The following is a 16,457-nucleotide window of genomic DNA, read 5'->3' on the forward strand; positions in this document are numbered from 1 at the left end:
GAAGCCCCACACACAGGCAGCAGTGGTGTGTGCCACCGCCTTGTGCCCAGACAGAAACAGAGCATGTCCCTTCTGCCATTAGAAACCTCGCTTGTGAGATCCTAATTAATTAAAAAAAATAAATAAAAACAACCCAAAGAAATGCATTACAGCTGAATGCTGAAAAAGGACAAGGTATTGGGCCCGCTCTGAGATACTTCTTTGAGGCAACACCTAATACCCAGGGTCACCTTCCCTCTCCTCCGCCTGCCCCCTAGCAGTGCCCTGCCCACTGCCAGGCAGCCCCATCCGAAACCTCTGAGCAGGGCAGGGGGAGCATCCCCTCCCCATACTGACAGCCTGCACCCCGGCACGCAGGGCTACGGCTGGGCTGCCACCGTCCTCCTATGCTCGTCAGAGATGCTGCTCTGTCGGCTCCTGTTTCATGTGCTGCCAGAGCCTGTCAATGTGCTGTTTGGTACATCAACAAATCGACACTCTGCAAACACAGAGCTAACGGGGAATGATTTATCCAGGACGCCACAGCTCTGTGTCCAGCAAGGCGAGGTGTCCTGGAAACAAAATTCAGTATTTACCCAAGACTCATCACAAGAGATGTTGTTTCGTGCCACAGCTGAATTGCACTTGTATCTCGCTCTTTCTGGGTGTTGCTCGTTTAATCATAGCCTGCTTTCCTTTTAATTAGTCACTGCTGCTACTGATGAGAGAATTAGCAGACTCTTCTTTTAATAGAGATGCTGAGGCAATGGCAGACGTGCTGTAATTGGGGTGGGGGTTAGGAGGCTTTGTCCTGTAAAGACACCCCAGGATCTGCACTCAGGCTCTGTGTCCCTGCAAAATGCCCTTTCCAGGGGGGGATCCTGGTGGGGTTTGTTTACCAAATATATAATTTAGTTAAAGGAATGATGCTACCTTCCCTGGCTGCCGTATTGTGGCCCTCGGAGGGGGAAACTGTTTGATTTTACTGGCTCTTTTCCTCCGAGCCCGGTGAGGATCTGGGGAACTGGTTGTGTGCCAGGAGTTGGTGACTCTACCAGGTACATTATGTCTAAAACTGGTCAATATTGTTTTGATTAGACCGTTATTGTCAGAAAACAGCAGCTTATCAAACTTGAAGATGTTGGGGGGGGAAGTAGTTTCAGTGAACTGCCTTTTTTGTTTTCTTAAATACATTGTCTTACAGATACGAAATGAGCATTTGAACAGTTGGTGACTGAAAAGCTCCATGTTCTTCTTCAAGCTGACTTTTATTTGTTTTTTAATTTAGTTTAATTTATGGTACGGAGGAAATGGATAAGGGAATAGGGACTGAAATGGAGGGGAGAGCTATCAAAGTTTTGGGCACAGTGTGTTTCAGTTCACCAGTTCTGAAACTCTGTATTCCTTTTTAAGATAGGATGACAATTTCAGTTCCTATGGGAGAGAAAAGCTAGTTTCCTGCTGTATTGTAATGATGTCTAAGGAAGGATGTCTCAGACGAGTTTGCAATTTCTCTAGAGCAGAAGCTTCTTATAAACAGTCTTATTATCCATATGCATCTATAGCTGTGTGGAAATCCTGTAGCTGGCATTCTCAGAAGTGTTGGAATCCCTACTGCCCAGCCATGATCCCCCTGGGCAGGATCATGGTATCAGCTCACCTCTATTTTTGTAAATAATTCCCAGTGGTGCCTGTGGCAGGGGTCCGGGTGGGTGCCTCATGGATGCAATGATGTGTCCCTTGGAAGGGACGCGGAGCTGTTGCAGGGGTGCTCCTGAGCTGCCTTGGGGACCCCCCAGGCAGGAGTGAGCGGCTTAGGGGAGAGCCCTCCCCACCCGGCTGCAAAAATCCTCTGGGAATTTTGCATCACCCCATATCAATTGTTTAGGGATGTGTTGTTTGCCAAAGCAAAACAACTCCTTGATTTGTGCTGGTCTGGTTGCAGTGTGCATCCCCTCGCCCTCCCCTGGTAGAGCTCCAGGTTGCCCCAGAGACCCCCCTTCTTCTCCTGACAGGGTGAAAGGGAGAATTAATGGCCCATTTTGGCCATTAATCTGAGATTTTTGGAATATTAATTCTCATCTCTGGTTCAGGAGATCTCACTCTTCCTTTTTGTTACGGGCACCTAATGTTTCAGACATTAAAAACCACTTCCTGCAAAGGAAGTGGAAAAGAGTGTGCAGAGGAGGAGTAGGGGGTCCAGGCATTTTTTGGGGGGTGAAGCAGGTGGAGATGGATGAATCCTGTGCCTCCATGGGTACTGAGCATCACCACATTGTATGGGCTGACTCACAGCCCTCCTGCACCGATGCCAGGGATATCTGAGGCTCTTGTGAGCCTGGTGGGATGTTTCATGGCCTGGGGGGTCATAGCCCTTCCAGTGCATGCTGGGGTCCCTGGGAGGATTGCAGCATAAATGCTGTTTGCCCTGTGGCTCCCCCCATCACCTCGCTGTGCCCTGCCTGTGCTTCCCATCTGGATTTATCCATCCCAATAACATCTCCAGCAATAAGGTGCTTGTGAAGCGCAAAGTTCCATTAATCCACGCTATTAACACGACATCCCTGCGGGGGCTGGCTGGGTTTTCCATGTCAGCCCCCCCGGGGAGGGGAGGCAGCGGCTGTGGGAGATGCTGTGATGCTCTTGCTCATCCATCCAGGGACTGAACTGCGTTGTGCCCGGGGGGCTGGTTAGATTTGGCAGCGCGGTCAGAGCCGGGGAACAGAGGGTGGAAATCAGCCTTTGGGGCCTGGGTTAGCGGGGCTGATGGATGGGAAGGAAAGCTTCCAGGAACGCGTTTCCTTTCCAGCAGTATCGCTGCAGTGATGATAACAGCACAGCCTGCCTGGGCGCTGGGGCATTCATGAATGAGTTGGCATTTTTTTTTTTTTTTGTGACTAATGTAGACTTTCAGCTATTTGAAATTGTCCTGAGGTGCAGCTTGACATGTAAGTTCTCGGCCTATTTATTACTTTGTGTCTGAGTGTTCCCATAGGTATATGGTTTTAAACCAGGGCTGCATTTAATATTGGGAGCTGGAGCATTTGTATTTTAGCTCCAGCTCAGCAAGGAAGCGATTTGGGCTGTATGTTTGGTGTGTTTAGCAAACTCTAGCCAAGGGATCCATTCCTCAGCAAGGATATTTGAGGTACAGGAAGTGTTACACACACCCTATTTGTTCTTTTTTATTACTTTTGCTTTTCTGCTGTCCCCCCCTCTTTGCTATCCTGGGACTGTTGCTGTATCATCACAAGCTCCCACTGGTATCAGTGCAAGTCCCCAGGGATTACGCTACCGCACTGAGATAACATCACACCAATTTGTGTCCCCATCTACCATCACACCGGGTTGAAGGAATTTGAGCTGTAAGAGCTTTGCCCGCTGTGCTTGGAGACTTCAACCCTGAGAAAGAGCGAGCTGAATGCCCACATGGATTGATCTGTTTATTTGCCAGCATGTATCTGTGAAGCCTTTGGTCACTGTAGTTTCTTGGGGCTTTGAAACACAGTTGATTGAGTGTTGACCTTGTCCCTGAGTCATCCTTTCTGCTGTCTCCCGTGTTGGGGTTGGGTCACCTCATGTCATACCCTACAGCTTGGGCCATGGGATGGCATCTCCTGGTCTGTTGTAGAAGGTTTCTGGCCAGCTGTGAAGGTGTTCCATGAAGCCATCAAAAGCTCATGTTGCACATTGGCTTCTGCTCGTGGTGTAGCTGTGGTGAACCTGTGCATCTGGCCATAACCCATCATGGTCTTTGGGTGTCTAAAGCCGTGGGTGGTTACATGTGGGGATATAGAAAAGTATCTGAGGGAGTTAAGTGCTAAATGACCCCTAGGAGGAGTCCAGCACCCTGTGTGCAAAATGTTTAGTGAACCGCACCAGCCCACTGCCCTGTTGGGCACCTCAGCGTTGCCAATGTGACCCCATGGGCACCTGCCAGCAGGATGCCATCTCTTCATTTGAATTAAGTAGAAACATGCAGTTGCAGCCATGTGCTGGGGTTAAATGGGGAGAAGGGATCTGATACGGCAGATCCCGCCACTGTCTTTGCCACTGACTGATCCTAAACAGAACACACCACCGATTTTTGTCTTCTGCCATATGTTTTCCAATAATGCACGCCTACCCGCCGGGGAAAGCACAGCGCTGGGTGTCTGCAGGCATTGTTGGGAACCCTCTGAGAAGTATGCTAGAAAAACATGAAGGATATTAATTTAGGTCTAAGGTTACTGGAAGTCTGTTTGTTAGAAGTTTTTTGTACCTGTGTTTTTAGGTTGGTAGCCTGAATTGCCAGGATTGGGCCCTTCCTCAGTAGCGGGATTTGGGGCTTCCTGATAATGAGTTTTTTTGAGCCATTCTAGTTGTAGCACCTCAAATCTCTGCATTTTAAAGTCTTAGGTTAAAGCTTTTGATGAGATATTAAATAAAAAGACAGGCTGTAAAAGGTTATTTATGCGAGAAAACAATCCGGCTCTCCCTTCTGCATAAGGAGGATTGGTTTGGAGGATGTGGAAGTGTTAAGGCTCAGTACATGGCGCTAAAACCTCCTGTGGTCACACTAAAGCTGCGATTAACATGAAGTCAATGTCTGGATTTACCTGCTCAATTTACAACAGGTGTATAAACCTTAAATACTCTGATAGTACTTTTATTCTCTCTCTCCTGGGCTTTGAGTGAGCTATTGCCACTTTCTCACTATACCATTAGCATTGGTATTCCTACACTTGCAGTATCAGGGCTTGTTGTATTTCTAGGTGTAATTTTGGATATGGAGCTGTGCTGCTTATCGTGTCCCTTTCCTCCTCTTCATTCCCCAGCCGGAGGAGCTTACCAACGCCCTGGAGATCAGCAACATCGTCTTCACAAGCCTCTTTGCCCTGGAGATGCTGCTGAAAGTCCTTGTTTATGGTCCATTTGGCTACATTAAGAATCCATACAACATCTTTGATGGCATCATCGTGGTGATTAGGTACAAACCCAGAGCTTTATGCATGTTTCTCCTCATTTGGCTGTTTAATTAAACAGAAAGTAATGGAGAGTTTGGCATAAGTACCTTCCCATGACACTTTATACTTCTCTACTGTAAATCAATACAGTTAGACACAATTGCTGATACATATCTGAAGGTTATTTTATGGTCATTATAGAAAGAGACCCAAGCAGAAAGCTGCTAGTCCCAATGTCCTGGGAATGTCAAGGATCCAAACAGTACAACCAGTGCCTGATGAAGTAACTCTTTATTTTTTTGACATAAGCAAAGACTGTAATTGCCCTGGCAGCCACAGCCCCTGATTTGCTGGTGTGTTTTAGACTCTCCGGTCCAACTCATCTGGGCATTTACCCACCTTCCGTCCCTCTTCTCTCTGAATTTCACCCTCCCTTTGCTTCCTCTCCTCCATGCCTTGATATTAGGCTTTGTCTTCTCATCCTGCAATGATTTTTTTCCTCTTTGTCTCCCTCAGTGTGTGGGAGATAGTGGGCCAGCAAGGCGGGGGGCTCTCGGTCCTGCGGACCTTTCGGCTCATGCGAGTTTTGAAGCTGGTCCGCTTCATGCCAGCCCTCCAGCGCCAGCTCGTAGTCCTCATGAAGACCATGGACAATGTGGCCACCTTCTGCATGTTGTTGATGCTCTTCATCTTCATCTTTAGGTGAGCTTTTCCAATTCTAAGTCCTGAGGTTGTGCTGCGTTTCTAGTTGGGATCCCAGGGTGAGGTGAGGAGATGTAAGAGTCCAGACCAGGATGTGGCTGAGCTAAATGGCCCCAGGAACAGCATCACTGGCCAGTGCTGGTTGTCACTTGCTGCCCAGACTAAGTTCTCTTAACTCTGGCCAAACGAGACGTCTGTATTTGCAAGATGATTTACAAGGAAAATCTTCCTGCTGGATGATTCCTTGACATCACCCCAAGACGGTGGTTACATTACTTACCAACTAGCAGAAAGCCCGGTGCTAAAAATATTGCCAAGGAGAGGGCAATGTTCCTAAAATAAAGTCAGCCATGGTGGTGCTTGTTCTCTTGCATGGCCTCTTCCTCTGAGAGGTGAGATTCTGCACTGGAAATGTTAGAAACAGGCTTGATGTAGCCCCAAATTTTGGATTTTGGTCTAGATTTTGAGGAGAGTGTGTCTCATTGTAACAGCCAGCTCTGGTGTTCCAGCAATTCAAGTACTGGGAAGGCTGAAGAAAGCCATTCTTTTCCATGGAATAATGTCCCAGTGAGACATTTCACTCCGAAGCCGCCATTTGCAGCCATGGTGCTCAGCAGAGCTGTAAATAATTTGATTATTCAGGTTACTGGCCCGAGAGCAGGGGAAAACAAATTATTCTTTTAGTATCAATCTATAATGAAAGGTATTCTGTTTTCTTGTCAAAATTGAAAAAGCTGTTTCAGGTCCCCTGACATGTCTCATTCAGGCATTTCACAAAAACTCTTTTTGTCTTCCTAATTCAATTTAAGCATATTTTGCTGAAAATGTGTCATTGCAAAACAGAAAGTCAAAACATTTTGTTTAGAAAATGTTGAAAGACAATGTTTTGACTTCAACAAAGCAGAAAAAGAAGGAGCGGGCATACTTTTCAGTTGAAACTCTGACAGATTTGACCCACATTCACAACTGGTTTGCGTAATCTTGAGGCATGTTTTTCAGAGAATGAATGATTCATCTTTGAAAGAAAAAAACTGAAGAATGGGCCAGGTGAAATAAAGAAACACAGCCCTGCTGTATGATTATTAGTTTTTAATAGGAGAGCGATGTCGTCTCCTGTTGAGCCCCTGCTTTCCCTCCCTGCAGCATCCTGGGGATGCATCTCTTTGGCTGCAAGTTCGCTTCGGAGCGAGACGGCGACACGCTGCCCGACAGGAAGAATTTCGACTCCTTGCTCTGGGCCATCGTCACGGTTTTCCAGGTACAGAATGGAAGATGCCACAATTCAAGTGTGTTTTGGGCTGGGGTTATTTGTCAAACCATCTGACAGAGCTTAGTGAAGCTCCTTGCTATGGAAGGGAGAGCATCCTAAACCACAAGTGAGGGAACACGGGATGTTTCAGACCATTTTCAAAAATAAAGGAGAAAGTTCATAAAGAGAGGCTGCCAAGGCAGGAGACTTTTGTATGTGCAGGGTGTGGGCCGAGTGGGTGTATGAGGGAGGGATGAAGAAGATTGAGACCACTTGCAGCGATATTTCAGCAAAGAACAGAATCTGGTTTAAACCCATAATTGATATGTGCAGATTTTTGTCCTAGCAGCTCTGAGCTCTGTAAGTCTGGAATCTGTGGAGCATTTTTAGCTGTTCTGGCTGACCAAAGGAAAGGTCAGACTCACACAATGCTGCAGTTCCTTATGGATGAACATGTCCCCTGGTGTGGGTTGGACCGGGGCAGTTTGGGCTGGGACCTTACCAGCAGCGTGGGAGTCCTGGTCCCTTCGGTCCCATCTCTTCTCTGGCTCAGAAGGTGGCTTGGACCAGGTGTATCCTCCTGTGCTTATAGCTACTTTGGATACCGCAAAAGTGGGTGCTTGTCTGACCCATCCAGAGCACAGGGAAAACAGGCTTGGGGAAAACAGTGTGTCATCCTCCAGTATCTTCATTTTCCTGATACCTTTTCTTGGCAGATTTTGACCCAGGAAGACTGGAACAAGGTTCTTTACAACGGCATGGCATCGACCTCCTCCTGGGCTGCTCTCTACTTCATTGCTCTCATGACATTTGGGAATTACGTTCTCTTTAACCTGCTGGTGGCCATCCTGGTAGAGGGTTTCCAGACAGAGGTAATGTCCTCGCACTTGCGCCTTTGCTTTCTTCTAAAGTTTCAGGGCCTCCAGATCCTGGAATTTGATTTCTGAGTTGGTCAGCAATACGTTTAAAAGAGTGGTACATGAAAAACAGGGGGGGAAATATTAGGTCTTTTTTGCTTTGATTGTTTTTTCTTAGCGACGGTGCAATTTAATACCGCAAGCTCTCTAAACGAAGGACTTAAATGAAAAGCGTCGTTAGCATTAATGCAGGAGTGGGAATTCAGCGGTGAGTCAGGCACTGCAGATGGGATCGCTGCTATGACAGTGTCTTTGAAACAGTTCTCACCGTGTTTGTCAGCCGGATTAAAAGCCCCTCCTGAAAACTTACTCAGGCTGGTAAGAGATTAGTGGCACGATTATCTTTTTTGATGGTATGTGTTTACAGAGCTCTTCCCGTTTCCAGCTCTGCAGCACTCTGCACATTTTAAAATACATGATTTCTGCTCTCTGACGGTTGTTTTCTCGGGCTGGGAACCTCCCTGAGACATCCTGGATTGCTGGAGGTTTTCATGGAAGGACGGGAGGGCATTTAGGTTTGAACTGAAGCTTTTTTCATCCCTTCCCAACTTTCATGCCTCCCTGACTGTCCAGCTTGGAGTGAGTGAGCATGTCACCTTGTGCCTAGAGTGGAGGAACTGCCATGCCCACCCACTCTCCACAAAAATCATCCCACTGGCCAAGATTGGCAGTAAATTGGGACAATTACACCCTGCCCAGGGTGTTGGAGAGGAAAATATAACCTAAGACTGTTCACTGGGATCTGTTTGTATAGGCTGTGCTTTGACATGTTACCTTAGATATTTATAAGTGTTCTGGGGTGACTGAATATTATTTAAGATTTGTTGCTTGTGCATCCCTCTGAACAACAATGCACAAAGCTGTTTTTATGTGTATTATTATTTTTTGAGCACAGTTTAGAGTTAAATTAGTGGAGTCATATCAGAAGATAGCAAGAAGATTTTTTTTTTTTCATTTTATATTTTGTATCGTCTCTCTCCATGTGGGTGCTTTTCTTTTTAATTGTTATTGTTGTAGCTGTTTCCATCTGTAAATCCCCCCAGCTGCCATTCAGCCGAAGAGAAGGTCACTGCCAGGTTCTTCCAAATAGCACAATGTTCCCTTGCCCGAGCGAGAAGAGGTAAAAAGCTCCTTGTCAGCTTGTGATGACGGCTCCGAAACTGAACCTTTGTCTGTTCAGATGAGTAAATTGATTCTCTGAAGGTCGCTGAAGCGGGAGCTCACCTGCTTCACCCGCTGCTTAGAGAAAAGGACGCAGCCATTCACTGCAGTAGCTCCTTTGCCAGCCCCTGCTCCTTGGGGGATGCTGGCACCTCTGGTCCTCGTCTCAGCCCAGTTTTTCACGCTAGAGCATCCCATGCTCGCCCGCCGGCTTGCTCTTGCTCCCGCTCCCGCACGCCTGGCTCCCTGGGCAGCAATTGACCCCGCGCTCGCTTTGCGGCCAGCTGGTACCGCGGCATAACCCCCTGGAAACTACTGCCCTGGCTTAATGCGCTGCAGTTTTATTTCAATAACTGCGTCCTTGAGGGTTTGTCTTCTCTGGAGCTGAACTACCCGCAGCATGCCCGAAATCTGCTTTCAGTTGGTTTTTGCAGCAGGGCTGCCTCATCACCTGCGACTGCTTCTCCTCTACCAGGGCAGTGCCGGGATTTCTGTGTGAGCTGCAAATGGGCTTTAACTGCAGAGCGACAAAAAAGGCAACAAAAAACACCTTAACAACGTAAATCAGGGAGTAACTTCTGGTTCAGGAAAGCACTGAGACAGTGAGTGATGCTTACACCAGGATCGGGAGGTGAGCACAGGGACCAGCCTCCAAAGATCAAACCCTCTCTTGCCAATTCTGCCCAACCACAGCAATTCCAGTGAACTCGCACCAAATTTCTGTGATTTGTGACTGTGATTACAGTGCTATTTTGTATATTGGTCCTTGATGGAATTCTAATAATAATCTTCCTTCCACATCCCTGTTGTTTGGAGTTCTCCATGCTCCTCCAGTGAGTTGCAATGGGATCAAGAGATCCCTCCGTTCAATTCAGTCTCCTGCAGCAGATGGGGAGCTGGAGGTCGGGAGCCAGGTCTTGCTGGTTCATGTTTATTCAGCTTTGTCAGTGTGTAGCTTTGCAGACAGATCTTGTTCTGGATTTTGCTAGCCAGCGCACAACGGATCCTCTCCTAAGCAGAATTAATAGAGAGATCACCTCTCGCTGTAAGCAAACCCCAGCGTCTCCCTCCTGTGATTGCACTTGACCCTTCTTCTGAGTTGTTTTGTTTTGTTTTTTCCATTCTCCTTCAGATTTCTGGGCTGAAACACAATCCTGGACCTGCTGCCTTTATCTCCCTGGTCCTTGAGTGTCTTTCGTCAATCGGCAAGCACCTCGTTAATTTTAGTGCGTGGCTTTGCAACCCTGGTTGCTAGGCAGCAGATGTACATAAGCAGTTGAGAAACAAAAAAGACCCGTTCCAAACTTTAAATATGGAGCAATATATTCTGCAGGGTTGTTTCTTTTTTTTTTTTCCCCCTTCCTTTCTTTTTAATTGGTAACCTGTTTCTTTTGTGCGAGACTTCATACAATGTGGTTATTTCTGACCCTGTGTTCTTCGATTTAACTCGAGCTTGGTGTTGGTGCAGGGAAGGTGAGCAGGGGACTCCGTTTGATCGAGCTGATAATTTGAAATTGCTGCCTGACCTCTCGGATCCCTGCCCTGGGGACTTCTCTCTGAAGCAAGCAATGACTCCTCTTTGTCAGGCATAAAGCTCTGCTCCCGAGGGAGTTTCTAATAGTATTATCTCCAAAGAGTATTCTTCCATTGGTAATCCTCCCAGTTTCGTGTCCCCATTGGTCCTCACTTGTGGGTTTGTTCCTTCCTATCCTCTGTGTGCCCCCACCTCCCTGGTACCCCAGGTCCTCCAGCCCCTCCATCCTTTCCTCTACAGGATATTAACTGCTCTCTGGATGCAGCATCCTTGGAGAAATATGGGCTTTGACTCCTGGGCTTCACTAGAGGGAATAATCCCTTCTCTCACAGTAGGGATTTTGGATGGTGTTTTTCTTGCATCCCTTACCTTTCACATTACTATTGATGTCAAGTGGGATTTTCCTTGTGAAGGAAAAGTGTTTCTGTGTTTTCTCTTTCAATCGGTTTTCCATGTCTCTCTCTGTTACAACCAAGGACTTTAAATTAAGTGTCAATTACTTTGCTAACAAGACACTGTTGTCCAGACATCCAGATCTCAAAGATGATCTGTCTTTCTCAAACTCTTCATCCTGTCCTGGAGTGGGATGAATTTTACATCCCATTTAGCAACCGGCCAAAAAGATCCATTGCAATGTAGGCAAGAAATTAAGCCCGTGGGACAAACGTGGGACAGGACCAGGCATGGCTGTGCTGCTAAAATGTGCCAGGGAACATGGGAAGAGCAAGCCCTGGGGAAGGAAAAATACAATGAGGTGAAAAATGATGTATACTTTCCAAGTGGACAAGGAAAAATCAACTTCTGGTGCTGTGAAGAGATGCTGGGGCCACTCGTCCCAGCAGATGTGACTCTCGTCCCCAAGATGGGGCTGTGCCTGCAGATTCTGCTCTGTTTGGGCACCCCATTGATTTAAATGGATGTCTCCAGTAACGTTAGCAAGGAGGGATCTGAACTCATGGCAGGTTCTGGTGGTTTTCCTTGAATTAGGTATTTCACCTGGCTGTAAGAGGACTGATATTGTGTTAATCAAACACTCATTAAAAGCCTCCATTGCTGCTTAATGAAGGTGTCATAAATAAAGATCCTATTATGCAGCTGCAAAACAAACCAAACCATAATCATGTTTTCAATAATTAGCTGATGTTTCATTAGCACAGTCATCACTTAGGAGCTGAAGCAAGCTCTGCTCAAAACACTTAATTTAAAGGTAAGGCTGGTCCCCCTGAAGGGCTTCGCTCCATCCGAGATCTTCCATCCCTTCCCTGCACTGAGCAGAGTGGGTGCCCAGCGCTGCTCCCCTTTCCCTTCTCCTTCCCGCCCTCTTCTCATGTGTTTTTTGATTCCCCATTCAGTCCTGCTGTTGAAACTGTGAAAATTGAACCCCCCCTTCCCCTTCCCCCCCTCCTTCTCCCTCCCCCCATTTCTCCTTCAGGAGATCTCCAAGCGAGAAGATGCGAGTGGGCAGTTAAGCTGTATTCAGCTGCCTGTCGACTCGTCGGGGGTACGTACCAGCACGTCCCACCACCACCGTGCTTGTCTCTCTTGTGGTGCCTGGTCACACGCTGTGGTGCTGTTCTCATTGTAGTAGCTGTTGTTGTTTTGGGGGTTCTTTGGGTATTTTGGTGGTGCTTTTGTTTCTTTTTTTTGTTTCTTTTTTTTTTTTTTTTGTCACCCTCATTGTTGAGTCAGACTTGATTTTACGTCCCTTCCTTCTCTGGCGGACACAGCTAAATTAAGGTGGGTGCTTCAGGACAGCTGATGTATCTCCAGGCCCAGCTCTTGTCGACTTCTTTTTGGACACCTGCCCTGGGGAAGACTCTCCCTAGGGCTGTCACAGCCCCTCCACTGCATGGTCACATCCTGGGACCTGCCCAGGGATGCAGAGGGTGATGCTGATGGCTGCGCACATCTGCCCAGCACTCCCTCCATCATGCAGACAGAGGAGGGTGCCTGGGAGTGAAGGGACCTGGAATCAAGCCTGTTTGTGGAGACACGTGCAGGGAGCCCCGTGTTCAGCAGGATGGTGGCAGCTGCACTGTGGTGTGTCCCAGAAAGGCTGCCTGGGATCTCTGGTGAGATGCTGCGTTACAGCGTGGGTTAGCCTGTGAAATGGTCCCATTCAGGTCTGAGGAAGCTGTGGATCTCCGAGGTTCAGCACACCCCAAACCTTACTCTTCTGCCAACCTCATCTTTCTCTTTACCAATCCCTTTCCTTTCTGTCCTTTCCAAGAAGCCTTTTCCTCTGCACAAAAGCCCTTTCCAATCATATCCCAGTGTGTCAGTCCCCTTGGGTACAGGCTGTTTTAGCTGGTGTACCATCTGGTCCATCTTGACGTACCCTCGTTTCCTGAAAGGATTTTAACTCCCTCTTCTCTCATAACCCCTTTTCTATCCAGAAAGGCAAACTGGGAGTGCAAGAACAGGTAACGGGCAGCAGCCCCAGCTGTGAGATGCTTGCCTGCACCGTACTGAGTCTGGCACGTGGTGTTTCGGGGGGGGATGCTTTCTACCCTCCAGATGTGGGGTTTGGTGCTGGGGAGGGGGGTGGGAAGTCCCCACATAGTTCTGCTTTTCCATCTCAGCACACATCTCATGGTGCACCCTAAAACTTTCCTTTGGGCTGTTAAAGAGCACTCCAGGAATACAAATCATATAAAATTCTTCCCATTATTTATTCCTTTTTAATAACCCATTAGGGAGAATGAGTAATTCCTGGCAGGGTCACTGACAGGCTGAGCCGGGAGCCTCTGCAGGGAGTGAACCTGCAGCCAGCTGGAGCTTCTGCTCATATGGAGACACAGTTTTGACTCCAGCAAAGCTCAGGCCAGCCTGACTTTACTGCTCCCCCTTGCAAGGTGCATTCCTGACCTTCCCCGTCTGTGTCCTGCAGGATGAGCTTTCCTGAATAGCACAGAAGTCCTGGGTGCTCAGGAGGGGAAGTTATGAGGCAACACTTTACATCACACTCTATTTGGCCTTAAAAACATGTCTGAGAGCATCCAGTCTGCCCAGAAAAAAAACCCTTTCACTGTTTAGTGACCCTGTGGGGGCTCATCCCTCTGGAGTTTTGCATAAGAAAGAGGTGGAGGGCACTGGATGTTTTGTCAGATGTCATCTCCTCCCATCCCATGCTGCAAACCCACTGGGTTCTTACAACCAACAGGTACCCGAGCACCAAACCTCCGCAGTGCTGGCCAGGGATCCCGGGGCAAAGCTGAGCTTTGGTGGGGTTTTCTGGGGCTCCAGAAGTGAGGGTCTGCTTGGCTTCTCTCATCCCAGCATCCTCCCACCTTTCCCACCTCTCCTCCCTTCCAAGGTACATCGTGATGGCGCTTGGTGCCCTTCGCCACAGCAGTGGTTTCAGCCATGAATCCTCTTTTGGGTCTTTTTTGGCATCGTTCTGGCGAGCACCATTGCCCATTGGGTGTATCCTAGCTATACCACACCCTAAGTGCCTTTCTGCAGTGCCAATGGACAGAATCAGAGGGGCGCACAGGGATGCACCAAATCTGGTCCATGCCACAAGGTCACCACGCTGTGAGCAATGGTAAAACCTCTCTCCTCCCAAGGATGTGCCTATCTCAACCTCCGATATTCAAAATAATACAGTGGAATTTAAATCCTGAAATGATACATCATATATCCCCCAAACTTCTGCTTCTGTTGTGTGTCACAGCTGGGAAGGGAATGACCATCCAGGGCAGTCGTTATCAGGTTCTGCCACCTGGATCTTCTCCGTGCTGGTGGGGCATCCATTGACATGTGCTCATTAATTGTGTTGGAAATTCAGGGTCTCTTGTGCCCCTTCTGAACCCTGGATTCCTTCATCAAAGCATCACTAGAAAGAGCTACACACAGGGAGTTTTAAGCTGTGGTATAAAAGTTAAGAGAGAATCGTAGGGTCAATTTTCATCCCAAAGTTTCTCGACAGATATCTGTCCTAATACCTGCCCAGTGTGCAATTAAGCAGCAAAAATTAAGCAATTGTTTGTTTGTTTATTTTTTCTGATCCCTTTCTGGGACCGCGTTTGGAGCCAGAGGCAGTCTGTCTTCCTGGTAGGAGGTTAATTAGTCTGTGGTATAAATATGTGCATGCGTCATTTTGTGAAAGGTGATGTTGCATCGTGGTACAAAATTCGGTGGATCTGTAGGTGTGGTGTCGGAGACGGGAATCCGTTTTTTCAGAGGGGCGTCCATGCACTGCACCCCTTCGCTCTCCTTGCTGACGCCCTCTGTTTTGCTCCAGGGTGATGCTTCCAAGTCTGATTCCGAGGGGGATCTCTTCCCCCGCAGCCTGGAAGAGGAAGGAAGACTTAAGAAAAACTTGTCGAATCCAGCATGTGAGTAACAGCCCTGGAAGGACAAACCCTTGCACAGAAACCTCGCTGTGCTGTGAAAACAACGTATCCCAAAGGGAAGAGACAGCCTGGGGAGAATGACGTAGTCCAAGCCTTGACCAAGGCCAGCGGGCTTGTGGTGTGGGGTTGGATTGGGGGATGCAGATAGACGCATGATGGCATCTAGGCCATAATCTCCCTGCTGAGCCTGTGGTCTGGGTTTTTGGTGTCTCTGCAGGGGCACAGGTGGAGGAGCCGCGGGGAAGGAGGATGGAGGAAGCCTGGGATGGGCAGGACGTTCCCAGGGCTGGAGCTGGAAGGAGTTGGTTGGAGGGTAGAGTGACAGCAGATAACGATGTGCGTCTGCTCTCCTCTTTTGTTGCTACCTGATCCCATTGGCACCTGATCTCATTCCTCATTTCCATCCCCCTGCTCCTCTGCCAGGCTGGAAGATGGGCTCTTCAGCCTCCTCTCAAGGACTTTTTGGCCCCCATCCTCCTGATAATTAGAGGAGAGTTGTTCCTGTGCAGCCGCTTTACCTGCTGGGGATCAGGTTGTAGATGTGCTTCTTGAGGTGTGACACCTAAAACCCATTTGTGTTTTCCTAGTGATGGCCCTGAGCGACCACCCAGAGCTGAAGAAGAGCCTGACTCCGCCACTCATAATCCACACGGCTGCCACGCCGATGCCCATGCCCAAGAGTGCCGTGTTTGGGGACGCAGCGCAGGGCTATGAGTCCCGTCGTGCCAGTGGTGTCTCCATGGACCCCACCACCTATGAGCTCAAGTCCCCGGTACTCATGTCACCTTCTCCTGTGGATGCTCAATGGGTGTCTGTTGGGCTTACAGGGTTGTCTGTCTATCCATCCACCCTAGCTGGCTGAGCCTGGCATGGGGTGGGTGACCCAGGGCTGATGCTGTCCCTGTCCTTCCCACAGCCCAGTGCCCGCAGCTCCCCACACAGCCCCTGGAGCGCCAGCAGCAGCTGGAACAGCCGTCGCTCCAGCTGGAACAGCATCGGCCGGGCCCCCAGCCTCAAGCGTCGGGGACAGAGCGGCGAGCGCAGGTCCCTGCTCTCCGGGGAGGGCAAGGAGAGCTCAGAGGAAGGGGAGAGCTCAGATGAGGAACGTTCCAGCCGGGCTGGCAGCTTCAATGGATCTTTGCCTCATCGCATGGAGTCGCTGGAAACAAAAGGCTCCTTTGACCTCCAGGATACGCTGCAGGTGCCTTCCCTGTACCGGACAAGCAGCATGCACAGCAGCCGGACCTCTACCTCTGAGCACCAGGACTGCAATGGGAAGACCTCCCCAGGTCTGCTGCTGCACCAGCTCCACCTCGATGATCCCCACCAGGACTGCGATGACGGCGATGATGAAGGCAACATGGTAAGGAAACGCCAAGTGCTCACTTTGGGCTTGTTTTCCTTGTTAAAGTGATACACGTGCCTCGCTCAAGAGCACATGCGTGGGTGCGAAGCAATGGCCCACTGCAGGAGCTGGGTCTTGCTAGAAGGTATCTGGGCTGTGGATGCCACCAGAAATGGGGATGGTCTTATATGAATTATTTCAGTGCAGTAGCAGATGGTTCATGATCGTAGAATCATCAAATAGTTTGGGTTGAAGGGACCTTCCCA

The 16,457-nt window shown here is 48.7% G+C and overlaps 1 protein-coding gene across 1 annotated transcript in view; it reads left to right on the forward strand.

Annotated features, from left to right (window-relative positions):
• Positions 1 to 16,457, forward strand: part of CACNA1G (calcium voltage-gated channel subunit alpha1 G) — a gene marked incomplete at its 3' end in the record, with an annotated part of 137,244 nt that overhangs the window by 67,768 nt on the left and 53,019 nt on the right. The window contains exons 10-17 of the mRNA XM_080356526.1: positions 4,797 to 4,948; positions 5,442 to 5,627; positions 6,771 to 6,885; positions 7,593 to 7,748; positions 11,921 to 11,989; positions 14,735 to 14,828; positions 15,434 to 15,618; positions 15,763 to 16,209. Coding sequence (XP_080212652.1) covers positions 4,797 to 4,948; positions 5,442 to 5,627; positions 6,771 to 6,885; positions 7,593 to 7,748; positions 11,921 to 11,989; positions 14,735 to 14,828; positions 15,434 to 15,618; positions 15,763 to 16,209 — 1,404 coding nt within the window. The remainder of the gene's footprint in view (positions 1 to 4,796; positions 4,949 to 5,441; positions 5,628 to 6,770; positions 6,886 to 7,592; positions 7,749 to 11,920; positions 11,990 to 14,734; positions 14,829 to 15,433; positions 15,619 to 15,762; positions 16,210 to 16,457) is intronic.

This window comes from Nesoenas mayeri (assembly GCF_963082525.1).
Source record: "Nesoenas mayeri genome assembly, chromosome: 19".
Classification (NCBI taxonomy): domain Eukaryota; kingdom Metazoa; phylum Chordata; class Aves; order Columbiformes; family Columbidae; genus Nesoenas; species Nesoenas mayeri.